This window comes from Peromyscus californicus, unplaced genomic scaffold, assembly GCF_007827085.1.
Source record: "Peromyscus californicus insignis strain IS unplaced genomic scaffold, ASM782708v3 Scaffold_7__1_contigs__length_154581171, whole genome shotgun sequence".
Classification (NCBI taxonomy): domain Eukaryota; kingdom Metazoa; phylum Chordata; class Mammalia; order Rodentia; family Cricetidae; genus Peromyscus; species Peromyscus californicus.
This window is the reverse complement of record NW_026294595.1, coordinates 132506846-132524851: the sequence shown is the minus strand read 5'-3', so window position 1 is coordinate 132524851 and position 18006 is coordinate 132506846. Positions and strand designations below refer to the sequence as shown.

Here is an 18006-nt window from a genome sequence, read left to right as displayed (position 1 = left end):
TGTTCTTCTGAGCCCTTATCTTTGTTTTTGTTTCTATTTTCATCATAGAAAAATCTAACACTTTCTATGATTTCACCTCCTCATATGTTAACAGTTCCCAGGCAAGCCCCCATCACAAGGACTGAGCCACATGAGTAACTCAGTAAAGGACCATGGGGAGGGGGAGATCTCATAATCACTTCAAAAAAGTTCTTAAGCCAAAGAGAAGCATCACTTCTCCATACCCCAAGCAGGAAGGAGAACAATTGCCTTAGTTGTTCCACATCAGTAGCCTTGTTAAAGGATGGGAACCCTGATCTGCAAGTTATCCCCAGTCTGTGTTATAGAGCTTTTTCTGTCTTTCTGAGACATCTGCATATTACACATTCCACCAGCATTGGGGAAGAGGGTACATGTGACATGCAAGGCTTCAATTTTAGTGCCTAGTCACTATTGGGCAGCCTTCTGAATACTCTTCATCTTTGTGACAGATATATATATATATATATATATATATATATATATATATATATATATACACACACACACACACACACACACACACACACACACACAGTGCACTTATTAAGAGTATCAGTTGGTACCCAGCATGGTGGCACATACCTTTAATCCTAGCACTTGGGAGGCAGGCAGGTCTGTATGATTTCTAGGACAGCCTGGTCTACAAAGTGAGTTCCAAGACAGCCAGGGCTACACAGTGAAACCTTGTCTTGAAAAAAAAAAAAAACAGAGTGTCAGTTGGACTAGCAAGATGGCTCAGCAGGTAAAACTTGCCACACATTAGAACCAGCTCCCAGGACCTCTACAGTAATGCTGTGGCACACATACTCTGGTATACAGATGCACACACAGACATGCCATGCACATAATATTAATAAATAAATCTTTTTTTTCTTAATTTATTTTTATTTTATGTGCAATGGTATTTTGCCATGGGTGTCAGGTCCCCTGGAAGTGGAATTGTAGACAGTTTGTGAGCTGCCATGTGGGTGCTGGGAATTGAACCTGGGTCCTCTGGAAGAACAGTCAGTACTCTTAACCACTGAGCCATCTCTCTAGCCCCTAAATAAATCTTTTAGAAGTGTAGGACCCACATAGCTGAGTTAAGGTGATGCCTCTGCTCTTTACTAGCCATGTGACCTTGAGTGAGTTAATTTACAGCTTTGAGCCTTTACATCAGCATGAGGAAAATGGGAACAAGGATGTCACCCTCACAGGATTATTCATATAAAAATACAAGAGCCTGGCATATGGTGTATACATTCATTCATTCCCTCTCTCATTGAGCCCTTATGTAGGGCATACAGAAGACAGTGGTACAGATGTGAGCCCTGTCTCCCTGGAGCTTTCTATCTATTGTGGGGAGGGAGCAATATACACACATCCAAGTTTTGGAGGTTCTAACGAGATAATGAACAGGCACCATGATAGAGAAGGGTAATCCATCCACAAAGCAGAGCTTGCTTTCTGATTCCAACTAGCCAGCTAAGCAGGCCTCTGAGGTGACAGCATCTCTAAAGGTTGAAGAGCTGGCTATGCAAAGGGGCCAAGGCAAAGAGAACTTTCCAGGCAGAAAGGGGAAGTGGGTATTTTTGAGTCCCTGAAATGAGATGCAGCCTGTCCAGACAGTGACGCCAAAGCCGTTGGTGCTGCACTCTTGCTCTCCTGTCTCACTAAGCTTGCTTCTCCACCTGCTGACTGTGTCCTCCAGAGGTGTGGCCTCTGCTCTTCTGTGCCTTTGGTGTGGGGTCAGCTGGTTGTAGAAGACTCCTGGTAAGACTCCCATTGGCCAGCTCCACTCTGCCTTTCTGACTTTTGCGGGGCACTCATCCTTGCAGAGCCCGTGTAGGCTGCTGTACTGACCACTACCTGTGATTGATGCCAGCTGTCAGTGTTGAGTAGTAGTCTAAAAGGTCAGTGCATCTAGGCTAGCCCAGCCCTTGCTGGTAAGATTGACTGGCCCTCAACTCCCTGCCTGCTTCTCCTGATAGCAGCAATAAGACTCGACCCCACCTACTTCTCAGCCTGCTCCTCCTCCCTGTTTTCTGTTTCCTTCAGTGGCACTGCTGCTCATTTCCTACACCTGACTCTGAGCAGCTCTGTTGAAGTCATACAGTCCTGCTGAAGTCAGACAGGGTTCAAATCCTTTCATGGTTCTGCTGAGATCATGTGATCACATGTCTTTGCTGTGGACTCCTTAAGGGCCTTATCACTTCTTCCCAACCTCCTTCAAATGCCTTCTTCACTCAGCAACTAGGATGACCTTCAAAAAACACGAATATGTCCTGTCATTTCCCTGCTAAAACACTTGGAAATGCCCCAGTATACATAGCACAAAATGGAAGATTCTTAATATGACCTTTTATGGTCCAGCTCCATCTCAGTCTGCTATTTTGGCTGCTCTCTTTGGGTGTTTTTGATGTTAGGGATTGAACCCAGGATATTGCACATGCTCAGCAAGCACTCTACCACCAAGGTGCATCTCAGCTTCAGGGTCTTCTTTGTTGTAGTCCAGCTGTAAGAACCCTCACCGTGCACTGAACTAGTTCCTGCTCATGATTTGTGTCTCCTTTTAGAAGCCATTCTTGAAAGATACCTTCCCAAGTCTGTGCTTTAGAGATGTCTCATTTCTTTGCATTAAATACTTTATGGTCTTTCTTGGCACAGTGACTATTCTTTTCTCTATTGAATGGTATGATCCTGTACTCCATAAAGGCAAGGAAGTATATATATTTTGTCCTTGTGTGTTTGTGTGCCCCTAGTACCTGGCCTGGACTGAAGGTCAACAGGAATGGCCAAATCTCCAGGAAATTAGGTTAATGTTATTTTGGAACCAAAAGGTATATCAAGTTTCTATTACTATCTTAATGCATGTCTCAGGCTCACTCTGTTGAACAAGGACTTGGTCCCAGGCATCTGATTTTAAGCCCCTACTGCCTATTGAAGTTCTGTCTTTTCTTTCAGGTCTTGGATGTGCTGGGTTTGTGTGTGGTGGTTCTACAATTCCACAAGAATCAGCTCCTCCCCCTGGCTCATCGGGCCTGGCCTTCACTTGTGCACCGACTCACTTGTGATGACCCTCTGGCAGTGCTCAGAGCCTTCAAGGTACTGACCCCTCAGTCTTCTGAATTACTTCTCATTATCTGACCTCTGGGCACAGACTTTGAAGAAAGTAAAGAAAAATAAAAGAACAGAAAAAAGCTGGGTGATGGTGGTGCATGCCTTTAATCCCAGCACTCAGGAGGCAGTAGCAGGCAGATCTCTGTGAGTTCGAGGCCAGCCTGGTCTACAGAGCTAGCTCTAGAACAGCCAGAGCTGCACAGAGAAACCCTGTCTCAGAAAAAGAAAAAGAAAAGCACAGAACAGACTAAACGACACTTTCTTCAGAATTTAAAGCTGAGTGATCTCATAAAGCAAAGGCCACCAATATTCACTGAGCATCTCTTGTGTGCCAGGCAGTAAGCTTGACATTGTCCACATGGAAGTTCACGTCATAGTAACCTGCAAGGTGCTTTTTACCTCTGTTTTTGGCCAAGAAGGAAACAAATTCAGAGATGATAACATACCTTGGAACTCTACAGCTAGTAAGGGATAGAACCCAGGTCAGACTCAAGCTTAGTGAACCATATGAGAGTCCAGATGACAGCCACTTCTGCCCAGCTGAAGCCCACAGTCACCCATTTTCAGAGGGGATTTAGGTACAGTTTTGTCAAGGATGAAATAGAACTCTGGTAAAGGCCTTTGAAAAGCTACAGCCCTGTAGAGATGTCATTCTCCCTGGTTAGTTTGGCTTATATTAGCACATGAATTTTCACTTATTTATTTATATCCTTCCTTGTTCTAAAAAGCACTTAACGGCGTCCTACAGAGATACGTTTGCCATGCAAGACAGCATAAATTAGAAGTGGATGAGCAAGATGAAGCAGAGGGAAGAGATGTGGAGGGGCGGCAGATGGGAGCTGGAAATGCAGTCAGTATGCCTGGGAGAAGTAGTCTGGTTTCCTGTAAGATTCTCCAGTAGATACTAAGCCAGAATACCAGCTTATTTGAAGGACATAATTGTTAATGTTAATTCCAAAGCAAAATGCATGAAATGGGTGTGTGTGTGTGTGTGTGTGTTAAGAGGGAAGGAGGAGAGAGAGAAGGTATGTGTGTAGAGAAAGAGGAGAAAGCCTGGGGGAGGCAGAGAGGGAAGGCCGTATTACTAAATCTTATTCAGATGTACTGTTTCCCTTTATGAAAATTAATAGGTTATTTGAAATGACAGCCAGCCAGTGTAGAAAAATGAAAACATACTAAGATATCTGAACTGCAAGTGGGGCTGCTTTTTCCACATGCAGACACATTAATAGTGCTTTACCTGAGGTCATGTGATACAGATAAGGGCCCTTGAGATGAGAACCTTACTCTGCAGACCAGACAGACACTGTGTACCCATTATGCCTTGCTTACCAATTCTTAAAGAAATTCCTGTCCTCCTGTTCACTCAGTCTTGTGCAGCAGGGCAAAACATTTCAATATGGTCTGCTACAGAAAGTTTAAACGACACATGCAAAGAGACTGCCTGTTGTGAAAGATAGAAAAAGGGTGATGTACATGAGAGATTATACAGTCGAACAGACGGAACGCAGATATGGCTCCAGCCACAGGGACCAGCCTTAGCTTAGCCAGGGACCATAGTCTGGTCACCATCCTGATGCCTGTACATGGAAGCTGCTCAGCCTCAGAGTTTGTGTTTGCTCAGCTAGCAAGAGTTAAAAGCCCAAGTCTTCTCAAGGGATGTTAGAAAGATTCCAGAGATGATCTATGTAAACTGCTTTAAGTGCTTGCTCGCTTTCTCTCTCTCTCTCTCTCTCTCTCTCTCTCTCTCTCTCTCTCTCTCTCTCTCTCTCATCAAAAACAGGAAAGGAAATCAAGGTATTAATCATATTATTCCTCCAACTCAAGCTCCCTCTGAATTACTCTCCATGTAATCTGTATTTATGGATAGATGCATCCATACCTTGGAAGCAGAGACCTCCAGATTCATAACTGTCAGAATCACAAACCATGGGCAAGGAATTAACAGCAATAATTCCATTCTTTTTTCTAAGTAGAGCCCTAGATAGAATTGAATTAGCAACCATGTCCCAGCCTTCTTGCTGCTTTAGCAGTGTGCAGTCAACAGGCTGGGGGCTGTTTCTGCAGGTTTTACAGACACTTGGAAGCAGATGTGGCGATTTTCTCCGGAGCCGGTTCTGCAAAGATGTCCTGCCAAAATTGGCCAGCTCCTTAATCACCCAGGCCCCCATCAGTGCCCGGGCTGGACCAATTTATTCTCACACACTGGCCTTCAAGCTGCAGCTGGCTGTTTTGCAGGGACTGGGTCCCCTCTGTGAGAGTCTGGACTTAGGTAGGTATCACATGGGTCTTCCAGCCTCAGAGCCGGCACAGGACTCGATGCCCCCTACTTTGCATCCTCTGCCTAGTAGTGCATGCGTCCCTCACCTCCCTTCTTATATACTTCCTTCAGTCTACCCTGGCCCCCCATCTGTCCTTTTACCTTTGGTAGTCCTGGCTTGCTGGACAGAGTAAAGCACCTGGGGAATCTTGCATGGCTAATCTTAGGTCCCCAGACAGTGATTGGTTATTGCTTGTCCCAAATGCAGTCTGAGGGCCTGAGGCTTGTTTTGTTTTTCTGCCCTGCAGGTGAGGGTGACCTGAATAAAGTGGCTGATGCCTGCTTGATTTACCTCAGCACCAAACAGCCCGTGAAATTACAAGAGGCTGCCAGGAGGTACGTCTGCTTCATCACCCGCATCTCTTTACGTTTGTTCTAAATTATAGATGATTTGCTAATGGCAAGCAGAGTTGAGGCAATCTCTGCTCTCTTTTCTTTCTCCTTGCCAGGTTAAGATGATTTCTTTAGCTGTGCCAACTCCAAAGATGGTATTTTGACTAGATGCTTTTTGCACGTGACCTTTTCCTGTGCTGCAATGTCAGCAACAATTCCAGAGGGCCACAAAGCAGAAAGACTGGGTGCTGGAGGGAACCCAAGCCTCCCTGGCTGGAGGGTTTCCATCTCTATTCTGTTCCTTGTGATCAGTGATCCGGCACCTTTCTATGCCTCTGCTCCCTCCAGAGCGAAGCCAAAGGAAAGCACCAGGTGTGCCATGACTAACTACAGAAAAGTCATAGACGGAAGAAGATTCTGTGCAGAACTGGGTGCAGTGCAGACAGATGTGTGCCTGTCTCTAGTGTTCATACCACCCAACTGCTTCTGGCAGTAAGCTGACCCAAAGGGCAACTTGATAGACCTTTTGATTCCAAAATTACATGAGCCTAATTTCCCAGGGTTTGGCCATGCCTGTTAGAAAATAGCTGTGCCTCTAACACAAGCTATTTCAGTTCCACAAGGACTGAGTGATTTTTCTCATAAGCTGAAACTGAGCACAGCAGCATCCTTAACTTGAGACCCAGAGTGCACCCTGGCCTCCTTTCCCCAGTACTCCTGCCTGCTGGGAACAGCCTGTGCTCTGCAGCTGCCTGCCCCTGGACACCTGCTGCCTGGCCTGCCAACTTCATGCAGGCATAGCCCCTCCTCCTCAGGTATCTGGAGTTAGCCCTCATCATCCTTCCTGGGGTGGGAGTCAGGCGACTCCTCATTCCCCCTAGGAGCTGGGAAGGCTGCTCTGACTGTGGAATGAGGAGAGCAGCGTGCTCCCTTATCCATTCCCTACAAGTGAGGGGAATATCTTTTGGAATTGATTTATTGTCTTTGCAATTCTTTGCTCTTGATTTCCTTCGTAGCTTTGTTTCCTTCTGTCCCTTTCCTGTCAAATCTCTTAGACCCAAAATCAGTCCTGGTTTCTGGAGCATAGGGGTACATCCCAAAGAGCTTCTTATCCTCAGGCACTCCTGTTCCTTAAAGAACCAGCATAAGGTGAAAGTGGTCCTTCCTGGGCCAAGCTATAGCTGGTTGTGCTGTGACTTAAGGTGCAACCCAAGGACATGATGACATTATCTTAGAATAAATTCTTTTGAGTTATAGAAATCTGATTTTCACACTTCCTATCCCAGTCTGCTTTTCTTAAATTCACTGCATCCCATCCTTCAAGTTTAGAACCATCAAGCTAATAGTCACAATACATTTATCTTTTCATTTCTAATTCTCTTTTGCCACTGAAAGTAATTAAGCCCAGAATTGGACCTTGCTGAATCTTAAGTTGGTGTTGAAGGTGGCTGGAGGAGGAGAGCGCAGTCAGACCACTTGGTTGTGGCCCCTGCTTTGCTCCAGGACCTTCCCTTCCACCAGAGGGTTGAGTCACGTGACTGTGTTTACCTTGTGGGAGCCAGGGGAAGTACAAAGCTGATCGCTTCACCCACACCTCATCTGCAAACTTATTTTGAAGAAGGTGGGCTTGAGAATCAGTGTTGTCCTTGATCAGGAGCTGATTTAGCATCTTGATTCAGACATTAATGAGCTCTCTAAACTGGAGGAGTCACACAAGACAATAGACGGGCCTGGTGTCCTGAGCCACCACATGGAGTGAGGGCCCTGGTGAGGCTGATTGCATTGAAGCAGTCATGGTAGTCCTGAGGAGAGAGTAGGCCCAGGCCCAGCCTGTTTGTCCTTAGTTCTCTTTCTTAACCCCTGGGTCCCTTCCTAAGAGAACGCCTATCTGCCACTTGGAAGATTGTCTGCTCTCTTCCATTCCAAGTACCAATAGTCAAGCCACCGTAACCTGTGACCTGAGCCACCACAGAAGCCTCTGTACCAGCTACTGCCTCCACCTCTGCCCCCGAGGGTTCACCACATGGCCCGAGTAACACAACACACACTCATGGGAGACAGGAAAGCTCTTGTGTTTGGAGAGTTTGTAGCAGGTTTTATAAAAAGACAAACCTCACCAGGCGGTGGTGGCACACACCTTTAATCCCAGCACTTGGGAGGCAGAGCCAGGCGGATCTCTGTGAGTTCAAGGCCAGCCTGGTCTACAGAGCAAGATTCAGGACAAGCACCAAAACTACACAGAGAAACCCTGTCTCAAAAACAAACAAGCAAACAAAAGACAAACCTTAGCATAATCTCTAATAGTAACAGGAAAAGTCAGAAGGGCCCACAGATGGCCTAGCTCCCTTCAGAACAGGTGAGCTCCCCACCCTGCTCTTCTGTCTGCCAAAGAGCTGGTAAGGGAAGCTTTGAGGGCCGGGGGCTACTCTGAGGCCCTGCCTCCTACAAGATGGTGAGCCTCATGCCCAGGAGTAGGTGCTTCTGTGGGCCTCGGAGCCATCGTGATGTGAAAGACAGGCAAAGCTGGCAACTGGTGAGCACACCTTTCATCCACACCAGGGCTGTTTTCATTCCCCCATTTGCTTTTCCTGCTCCAAAGAATGTCCAGGCCTCTGTTTGCTTTTTTAATCTGTCCTATTAAATATAGCCTTCATGGCAGGCTTTTACATCCAGATTGTAAACTCTGGGAATGGAAATTGATCAGGGGGTGGTTGATATAACCAAGGCTGTAAATGCTAAGAGTGGAGCTGCCATTCCAGTTTAATGCTTTTATCTGGTAAATGTGCCTTGTGAGGAGGGGGCATAAATCTTATAACTTGGGGGAGCGGTGGGGGTAGGAGATAACCTTGCTGCTTTTTACCACAAGGTGTCACTGTTAACTGGTTATGGGGGGAGGGGGAGCTCCTTCAAATCCCATGTATTTAAGTAACTTTAATGGATGACAGATAAGTAAATCATATTCAGGGTGTGGGAAGAGCGGCCAACAAACCAGGGCTACAAAGAAGGCAGTGAGCCTTGAATCAGCCCTGCCCCACCTAAGCCAGAGGCAGAGTCGATTGTAACGGTTTTAAATTCCCACGGGACCCAGGAGCCTCCAGGATATCTCCCAGCATGTAGTTCTGTGCCCTTCTGACCATTGAGGCCTTGCCATTTCATACCTGAAAAGAATTCCAGAGGAGAGCAACTCCCCCACTCTTGTAGCCCCATCCCAATTTCCTTTTTCCTTGAATACGAGCACTCAGTGGGCCAATCTCCGGCTAGCCTCTGAGGCTTGTCCTCCAGCAAGGTCTTCTATCATATGCAGCTTCACTCTGGGCCAAAAGCAAATAAAAACTAGGCAATATCTTCTGGTAAAACATGAAGTCCATCCCCAAGGAGTTTCATGATAAAACAGAGCTCCAAGGCTGCTTGGTCTCTATCAACTCCTGCCCCCAGCCAACCCCAGAACCTAGCTAGGGATGCAGGTAGCCACCAGCTAGCATACCTTCTGGCCATGCAGGTCCTGATGCTGTTATTGCTTAGTCTTGCGGGTGGGGGGTTGAGGGTACACAGTCTCATTTACCTTCCTTCACCTGATATTGCGTGAAAGCAAGTAGCACCAGTTGGACAAACTAGGTTTAGGCCCTACATCCTGTGATATGTGGCCACATGGGATCCGTTGTTTTTCAGTTCCTCCCTCTATGAAGAGATGGTGGTGATGCCTTCCCCGTAAGGTCTTTATACAGATGCGTTGTTTTTATGTGATCAGAAAGTCAACTCGGAAAATTGTGTGGTGAACTCCCATGTGCCAAGCACTGTTTTGGGTACTGAAAATAGAAGAGAAGACAGGAGCCTCTGCCCTCATAGTGCATGTGTTTCTGTTGTATGTACACATTAGGAAATGCATGTGTGCATACACTAACTGAATGATGTGTTGTCATACGTATAGACACCTGGATGCAGCCTTCCTTCTAAATCTTCTTGTTACTGAAATCTGAACAGGTCTTTCTTCTCAAAAGGGTTTTTTTTTTTTCACGTTAATTGGGGCACCCCTTTTCATCCCATTTGTCGGGGAAGTCGGGAGCAGGTTTGAAGGTTCATTTATTGACTGACTTCCCAGCTCTCTTTCTAGCAGTAGGATCCCAGCCCATCAAAGAACCAGCTGGTGCCTTCAAACCCTGGGCAACCCAGACTAGCACAGGCTCCTTCATTTCATCCCCACCAGAGCCCGACTCCTCTCTGTGCCACCCACTGGCCTGTCTGAACAGATCAGGAGCCACTGAGGTGACCCACTAGTTCAGCTAGCTCAAAATGAATAGCCTGTCCCCTGAATGGGGTGGGCAGCTCGCTTGAGGCCTGAATGCAAAGCTGTTTCCCCTGGGTTGCACCTGGCGTGGAAATGAGGGCGCTCCTCCTCTTTTCCCTTCTGACATTTGATTAATAGTTGACCCAAGTAGTTAGCTTTCCTATTATCCATCTTTTGACAGGCACTGCTGCTTTCTTTTCAAGGCCCATTGTTCTAAAAATACACTCAGATCTGAAGCTGTTCACTGTGCACATCGAGGCATGATTTCATGGTGTCAGAGATAAGAGACATCTGCCATGCAGATTATAAACAGATCAGGTGCTGGGTTTCGGATATGAAGGCAGAGATCTCGGCACTACTTAAACCATGTGTTGCCAGTATTTTCCTGAGGCTGTAGTGTGTTGTGGGATTGCTAACCTGCTAGAGTTTGCAGCTGGTGTGTGTATGGGGGGCGGGGTAAGCTTGCCTATACATGTGCATGCAGAGGCCAACTGCCAAGATCAAAAGCACGCAACATCATACCCCAGCAGAAGTACATTTCTAAGAAACACTTCTCACTGCACCTGTCATGGGAGCTGCTGACTTAGTACCAAAGCATGGGTCACAGAAAAAGAATTGGAGTAGGAGAGGGCAAGACACTTAGATTGTCATAGAAGTGTCATTTTTCTTGTAGGGGCAGGAAGCACTGCACATGGCCTCTTAGGATACCAGCCAGTGCTGAGACCAGAGGCTGCTTTGAAGCCAGTGGCAAGCAGCACTGTCATGGAACCTTAGCCTGGGGGCCTGGAAGTAGAAGAGCTAGCCAGATGGAAGGGGCTGCATTTAAAACCCACCCAGTAGGACTTCAGCCCTGCTAGGTTCTGGCTTCCTCTTGAATTATCTCTAACAGATTGGGCCTCTCCGTGTCATGTCCTTTTAAATATGCATGAAGCAATGGAGGCATTCTACTGCATTTATGATACTCTATCTTGTGGTACTTTAGGGGCATGATTAGCATCATGCGCTGCTACTGGTGTTTATGGTTTTAAATCCTTTCCTCTCTGCATTTAAATATTTTTAATGGGAGTCTGAGTGTGCATGTTGGAGGTCGATCGATGGATGAATGGTTTTGAACAGGTAAATATAGTTAGGTCTAACAAGTAAGTGTAGCAGCAAAGGTAATTGGTAGCATGTATTTGGAGAGTAAATTGTTGCTTCCAGTCATAATCCCCCATTCCCAACATTTAGAAACAAAAAAACAGCCTCGGTGCATAGGAAGATAGCTAAATTGAATAGCAAGAAAGGACAGGCTTGAAATACTGGTCAACCAATGAACCGAGACCCATTAGAGTAAATTACCAAGTGTGGAAACATAGCCCCACTGCTTGCTGGCTGGGACAAGTCAACACCCTGGGCATCCATTTGTTTAAAAGGCAGCACACAGCCTCATTTGCAGTATTGGCATGCACGGAGTAATGGAGGGAGAGATGGCCAGAGAAAGGGGTGTGGAGGCTGTTCTGCCAGAGAGGGGAACAGAGCCTGCTTCCCAGTAAGTGATGTGCCTTCAGTCACATTTGCTCAGGCCCCTGTGGAAAGAGTATGTGCCATGCTCCTAGGGAGATACCCCAGAACCACTTTCTTAGACGCTCCAAATAGACAAACAGATCACAAAGCCACAAGTTCTTTACCTCTGGCATTTGCCCTGACAGCTCCTGGGAGCATTTTATAAATCCAGAAAGAGACAAGGAACACCAGATCCCTCAAGCAAGTAATTGACAGAAAAAGAATAGCCTGTCACCCAGGAGAGCTGGGAGCCTTGCACTTCAGTTACAGTTTATTTAGCAATGCTAGACCCTGATTGGTTTAGAGTTTTCTAGAGTGGCCTTTGAGCAGATGCTGTCTAGACAGAGGTGGTGAAGACATACTCTGCTCCTGCAACACAGGGCTCTTGTTTTGGTTTTGCCACTGGGAGGGGGGTGGTGGCGGTGGCGGTGGTGGTGGTGGTGGTGGTGGTGGTGGTGGTGGTGGTGGTGGTGGTGGTGGTGGTGGTGGTGGTGGGTAATCCAGTGCTCATGCTGCAGAGCCTGTGGAAGCCAGACAGCACCTTAGAACCATCTATCTGCCCCTGGAGTCTCCACTGGCCGTGCGCACTCCTTGGGAATCCTGGTTGCACCCACAGAGGGCCTCTAGGATGGCTTATCCATACTACACTATGATGTCTGCCTTTTCCAGCAGATGGGTCCCTAAACCATAGCCTTCATCAACCACCTTTGCAGCATCTCAGAGACCCAGCACAGTGTCTGAACTGACTGGACGATTGTGAGTGTCTGAACCACAAAGATGAAGCCCTGATTCTGCTAGCTAGATTCTGTTAGCACACTTCTTGTCTCCCCAGGCCACCACACCCCATCTGGCTCATTGGAGCAGCCCAGCACTGATCCTGAAGGAATGCTCTCCTTCTGTTGGTTTGGCCTCTGGAGTTTATTAGGTACTTACTGATACCCGTCAACTGTAGATAGGGCTGAAGTGCAGGGAAATGGCTGCCTGCATGAAGTGAAATTCAATAAAACCGCATTTTAAGTGAAAAATCAGTATAAACACCAGGCTTCTTTGCCATGGAAACAGAGGTTGCTTAGAAACTGCCTAACGGCGAGTTCTAAATTTTTTAAAGTCAAGTTATCATTTAAGCTACACGGCCCTACAGGTTATTGAGAGATAATCACCTGCCTCGGGACATGTGGAGGCATGAGGCACAGCTGAGTGCCTCCTGTGCTCTGGGGACCAGGTCATCTCTTGATAACTGTGCTCCCCGGAGCCACCAATTTGGGCCTGGGAGAAGGAGAAAGGAGTTTTGTTCAGAAGTTAAATAGTGTACGTTCTCTTTGGGTTTGAAAAAAGAGGAAACTGGCCATTTGGCATGTTCAACAACCATCCCTGCCATGTCTGGAGATAGACTGGGGACATGTTCCAGGCAGCTGCCCTGGTCACTCAAAGCAGAGGGCTTACCTTTGTCTTCTGGCTTGATTATGCAGAAAGGCTGGGTGAGAAGTGGCCCCAAGCAAAGTGCTCCGAGTAGAATCAAAGCCAGGCCTCTGGAGCCCTCCGAACCCAGCCTGCCAGACCTCAGGCTCAGCCAGCAGGGCCAAGCCAACAGGGCCCCTGAAGAATTGGTCAGTGTTTAGGGTTCAGCAGACCACATGCCTCCTGCCCAGCAAGTGTGCAGCTGCTCCTGCCAGCCACCTGCCTTCATGGCGCGGGTTCACTCCCCACCTCAGGCATGCAGACAGTGAAATACACTGCATTCTGTTGTCCCTAAAATAACAGACAAAATTAGAGCCCTGTGGCTGAGAATTGGGCCCCACCTAGGCACTGTGGAGTTGCATGAGACAAAAGACAGATGTTTTGCCCTTTTCAGACTGAGCATTATCCATAGCAGGTGATGCTGCTGGAGGTGGTGGTAATAATCATTCCTCAGGCTCATGGTCCCCACCCCACCCCCGTGTCTCTCTCCCTCTCTTTATGTCTGCCTCTCTCTTTTTCTTCCTCCTTCTGTCTCCCCCCCACACCCTTCTCATCTCTCTCTGTATCTCTATCTCTCTCTGTCTCTGGAACAGTGCTTTCATTAGGCACTCGGTACTTCCCTGCCCCTCTCCTCCTGTCTCTTCCCCTGAGAACAATGCTTGGGGAGGCTAAACTTCCTGACCATCCTTGGGAGGAATGGAAGCAGGCTCTGGAGGCAGGATCTTTGCTTCCAGCGGCTGAGGCAGGAGGAGGAACTTGCTTGCTTGAGCGTCTACCCTTTCAGGAGCAAAGCACTGACGTCTAAAATGATTTCTTAGAGCTTGGCTCTGCTTAATAAAAGCGGATGAACTCTGCACATGCTTTCTTTGCTTCCCTGTTAGCATATTATTTGGAGATCCTGGAGGGTCAATGCAGCATCCTATTCAGCCTGCTAAAGGGGTCTCAGGAAATGAGTGTTGCTATGCTCCCAACCTGTGAGCAGAGCAGAGCTGTGGCTGAGCTGGGCCTTGGCACCTTCTGCTGACTGCTGCCCAAATAAAAATATTCCTTGAAGGAAGAGCAGCTGCAACTTGAGAAATTGTTCCAGTTCTTAAAGTGGAGGGGAAAAAAATCAAATGAAATCATTTGCATTCTAACAGTCTTTGGCACCAAGGGAAACTGTCAACAGTGTCACGTGTAAACAGAAATGTGCTTCCCGGGTATTTTTTTTTTTTTGGTATGTTTTTTATCATTTCCCTCACCACTCTAATTATCAAAGATATTTTTGTTTTTAAACAAAAATTGTCTCCCACGCAGGCGCCATCTCTTTTCTGCAGTGAAGTGGAAACGGTGAATTAGAATAGTATAATCACTTCTTCAGCAACCACTGTGTAGGTCATAAACAAGATTATTCTAAGCTAACACACACACATGCACACACACTCACAGATGCACACACATGCACTCACACACATACGCACACACTGTCTCCACCCCCAGGATATGTCTAACACACACAAGGAAGAAAGCAAAACTGGCTTCATAGGGTAAGGCCCAGCTCCCCCAAGGGCACAGGTTTTTCGGATTAATGAAATTAAAAACCAAAAATTAAGTTTTATTTAGCAATCCTTTTATTCCCATTTGGCACTCAAAAGCATACTAGAGGCCCCTAAAAAAAATTAGCAAGAGCCGGGCGGTGGTGGCGCACGCCTTTAATCCCAGCACTTGGGAGGCAGAGGCAGGCGGATCACTGTGAGTTTGAGGCCAGCCTGGACTACAAAGTGAGTTCCAGGAAAGGCACAAAACTACAGAGAGAAACCCTGTCTCGAAAAACCAAAAAAAAAAAAAAAAAAAAGGCAAGAATGAGATAATTGTTCCTATCTATATAGTTGTTCCTCGGTACCCAGGAGGGGTTGACTCCAGGCCTCATAGGTACCAAGTCCCTTTATGAAATGACAGCATGTCTGCACAACGTGGGCACGTGGTGATCATCTTACCCGGTGTAACCCTGAATGCTGGTTACACTGTGATGACAGGGAAAGCCTGTGTTATGTTCAGTACAAGTGGAATTTGGCTTCCAAGTGTTTTACTCCATCACTAGTCGAGTCTGGTTCGTCCACTAATCCTGGGGGCTGATGGTATTTTTAGCTGGTAAATGAGCGGGGGAGTGTCACTTGGAGATGGGCAAGAACAACATAGAATGGCACATGTGTGAAAATTGTAACAAAACCCATTACTTTGTATGCTAACTTCAAAAATAAATTTAAAATATACTTGGGGGCTGGTGAGACAGACAGTAAAGGCACTTGCTATGGAGCCTGATGCCCTGAGTCCCATCCCAGGACCCACATGGTAGAAATCGAGAACCTGCTCCTGCATGTTGTCCCTTGCCTCCACACATGGCATGCACATATCCAACACACACACACACACACAATAAATAAATGTTTTGTTTTGTTTTTTAAAGAGTTTAAATGGAGTTAGTAAGGACTGATCTGTATTTTAAACCTTGGCTAAAACCTGTAAAATGAGAAAACTGAAAAACAGGTGTGGTTGTACTAAAGGAATTCACCAGCACTTGGTAAATGGAGGCAGAAAATCAAGAGTTCAAGGCCAACCTTGGCTACATAGCAAATTTGAAACTAGCCTGGGTTACATGAGACCTTGTCTCAAAGAAAAAAAAGGGGGGGAAGCATTGGGGAAACTGAGGCCAAACCATGTGTATAGTTTCCACGGCTCCATAGCTAGTGATAATTGATAACACATTTTGTTCACCCTGTTCCTGTTCTTCCTTGATGATGACCTCGTAACCTTTCCCAGACCCTTTCCAAAATGTTTTGTTTGGTTTTTTTGTTTTTGTTTTTTGAGACAGGGTTTCTCTGTGTAGCTTTGCGCCTTTCCTGGAACTCACTCTGTAGCCCAGGCTGGCCTTGAACTCACAGAGATCCGCCTGCCTCTGCCTCCCGAGTGCTGGGATTAAAGGCGTGTGCCACCACCGAGTTACATTTTTTAAGATTGATTTGTGTATACAGTGTTCTGCCTGCATGTATGCCTGGAGGCCAGAAGAGGGCACCAGATCTCATTACAGATGGTTGTGAGCCACCATGTGGTTGCTGGGAATTGAACTCAGGACCTCTGGAAGAGCAGGCAGTGCTTCTTAACCTCTGAGCCACCTCCCCGGCCCTTTCCAAACTGTAAAGACTCTAGGAAGGGGTATCCCTCAAAGTCCTTAGTCAGTCGGGAGCCTGTTGGTCAGCAGGTATTCACTGACTGTTTACAGTGTGCTGAGCCGAGGGAACCCCAGCAGCCACAGTCCATGCCACTGTGAGACGGCTAAGGGCAGAAAGAGTCCTGAGAGAGGGAGAGAGGGGAGACCACTCGGACGGAGTGGGAAAGCAGTCTCTCCAGCAGTGGGTGGGCTGACGGGTCAGCACAGGGAGGGCATCACTTGCCCTGGGATTGAACAGCCAGGTGTGGGAGGTTGACACGGGACTGTCTAGTCTGGTGGCCCCAGGCACATGACTGGTGGTTCAGAAATAGGAGTTGAACAGATAATAGCCAAAGTTGGGGTCAAGGGGAAGGATTTCATCCCTGGTAATACTGTGGCCTTGGCCTTTGAGCTCCAGGTTGTATTTGTACAGAACATTAGAGCCCTGGGCTAGCCTGCAATGAGCACTTAGTCTGTTGGCCTTGTACTCAGACCTCCAAGAAGCCATGGCTCTGAGTGGCCATAGTGGGTCCATCCAGGGGCACAGGAGGACCTTGAAGAACAGTGGTTAAGGGGCTTGCCCAGGTCCCCAGGCATTCCTTCAGACTCCAGCTTTACACAGAAGAGCTTCTTTGTGTCAATATTGCTTCCCTTGGACTAATTACTATTTTACTCCATGTCAATGGATCGGAAGCTGTTCTCCGCTCTTTCTGTTAGGCTTTGGACCGTCCTAATGGTCCTGTCTTAGGATCTAAGTGGGTTCCCTCTGCTCTTTGAAGTGACTTGATATTGTCATAATTCCTTCTCAGAGAGCCCAGTAAACAGCCTCTGGGATGAACAGTAGCCCGCCCTCCTTCCTCCTCCCCTCCATCTCCCCTACTGATGCCATCCTCTCTCCACAGTGTCTTCCTCCACCTGGCGAAAGTAGACCCCGACTCTACCTGGCTTCTCCTGCATGAGCTGTACTGCCCTGTGCAGCAGTTCACAGCCCCCCACCCCAGCCTTCACCCAGTGCAGCTGCGGGGGGGCCCTGAGCAACAGAACCCCTATGCCACCAATGTGCTCCACCTGCTCCAGCAGCTACAGTGACCCTGCCGGACCCTGCCAGCCGGAAGCCGAGCTGAGGCACCCCTGATGGAGGTGGTTGCAGCAGCACAGAGGTGGTGAAGGTGGATTAGACAGCCAATCGATGTATAAATTGATCGATCACACAACTGCTTAGAAATTGGATTAAAGGAAAGTAGCTGACTGTTGTTTATATTTCACTCTTCGTGTTTCAGGTGACATTGTCGGGCGGCGCAAAGAGCTTAACTCCTCCTTAGCCTACAGTCTGCACAGCCCATCTGCCTCATGGGTCCCTACACACACACACACACACACACACACACACACACACACACACACACACACTCACACTCACTCACTCACTCACTCACACATATCCCTGTGCTCCAGTTCCAAGGGATCCAACACCCTCTTCTGACCTCCACAGGCACCAGACTTGCACATGTGAGCAAAACACTCATAAGATAAATAAATCTTTTTAAAAAATTTTTAATGAGATATTGATTTATTCCTCACATTTCTTTATGGGGTATATGCGGCATGCCATATCAGTCATGTCGCTCGTCAGAGGACAACTTGCAGGAGTCACTTCTCCTTCCTGTGTGGTTCCCAGGGGTTAAACTCGGGTCAGCAGGCTTGGCAGGTGTACCTTTACCTGTTGAGCCGTCTTCCCAGCTCCCCCACCCCACTTTTTTA

General features: G+C 47.3%; 1 protein-coding gene across 4 annotated transcripts in view; it reads left to right on the top strand.

Moving 5' to 3' along the window:
• Tti1 (TELO2 interacting protein 1) overlaps positions 1-17798 on the top strand; it is a 52401-nt gene extending 34603 nt beyond the window's left edge. For 3 of the 4 annotated variants that reach the window (XM_052726181.1, XM_052726183.1, XM_052726180.1), the window contains 4 exons: positions 2965-3105; positions 5188-5392; positions 5689-5776; positions 17148-17798. In XM_052726181.1, the coding sequence (XP_052582141.1) occupies positions 2965-3105; positions 5188-5392; positions 5689-5776; positions 17148-17334 (621 nt within the window). In that variant the 3' untranslated portion in view covers positions 17335-17798. Of the gene's footprint in view, positions 1-2964; positions 3106-5187; positions 5393-5688; positions 5777-5889; positions 6020-17147 lie in introns of those variants that run through there. The other variant, XM_052726184.1, reaches the window with a different exon arrangement.
• Positions 17799-18006: the final 208 nt, after the last annotated feature.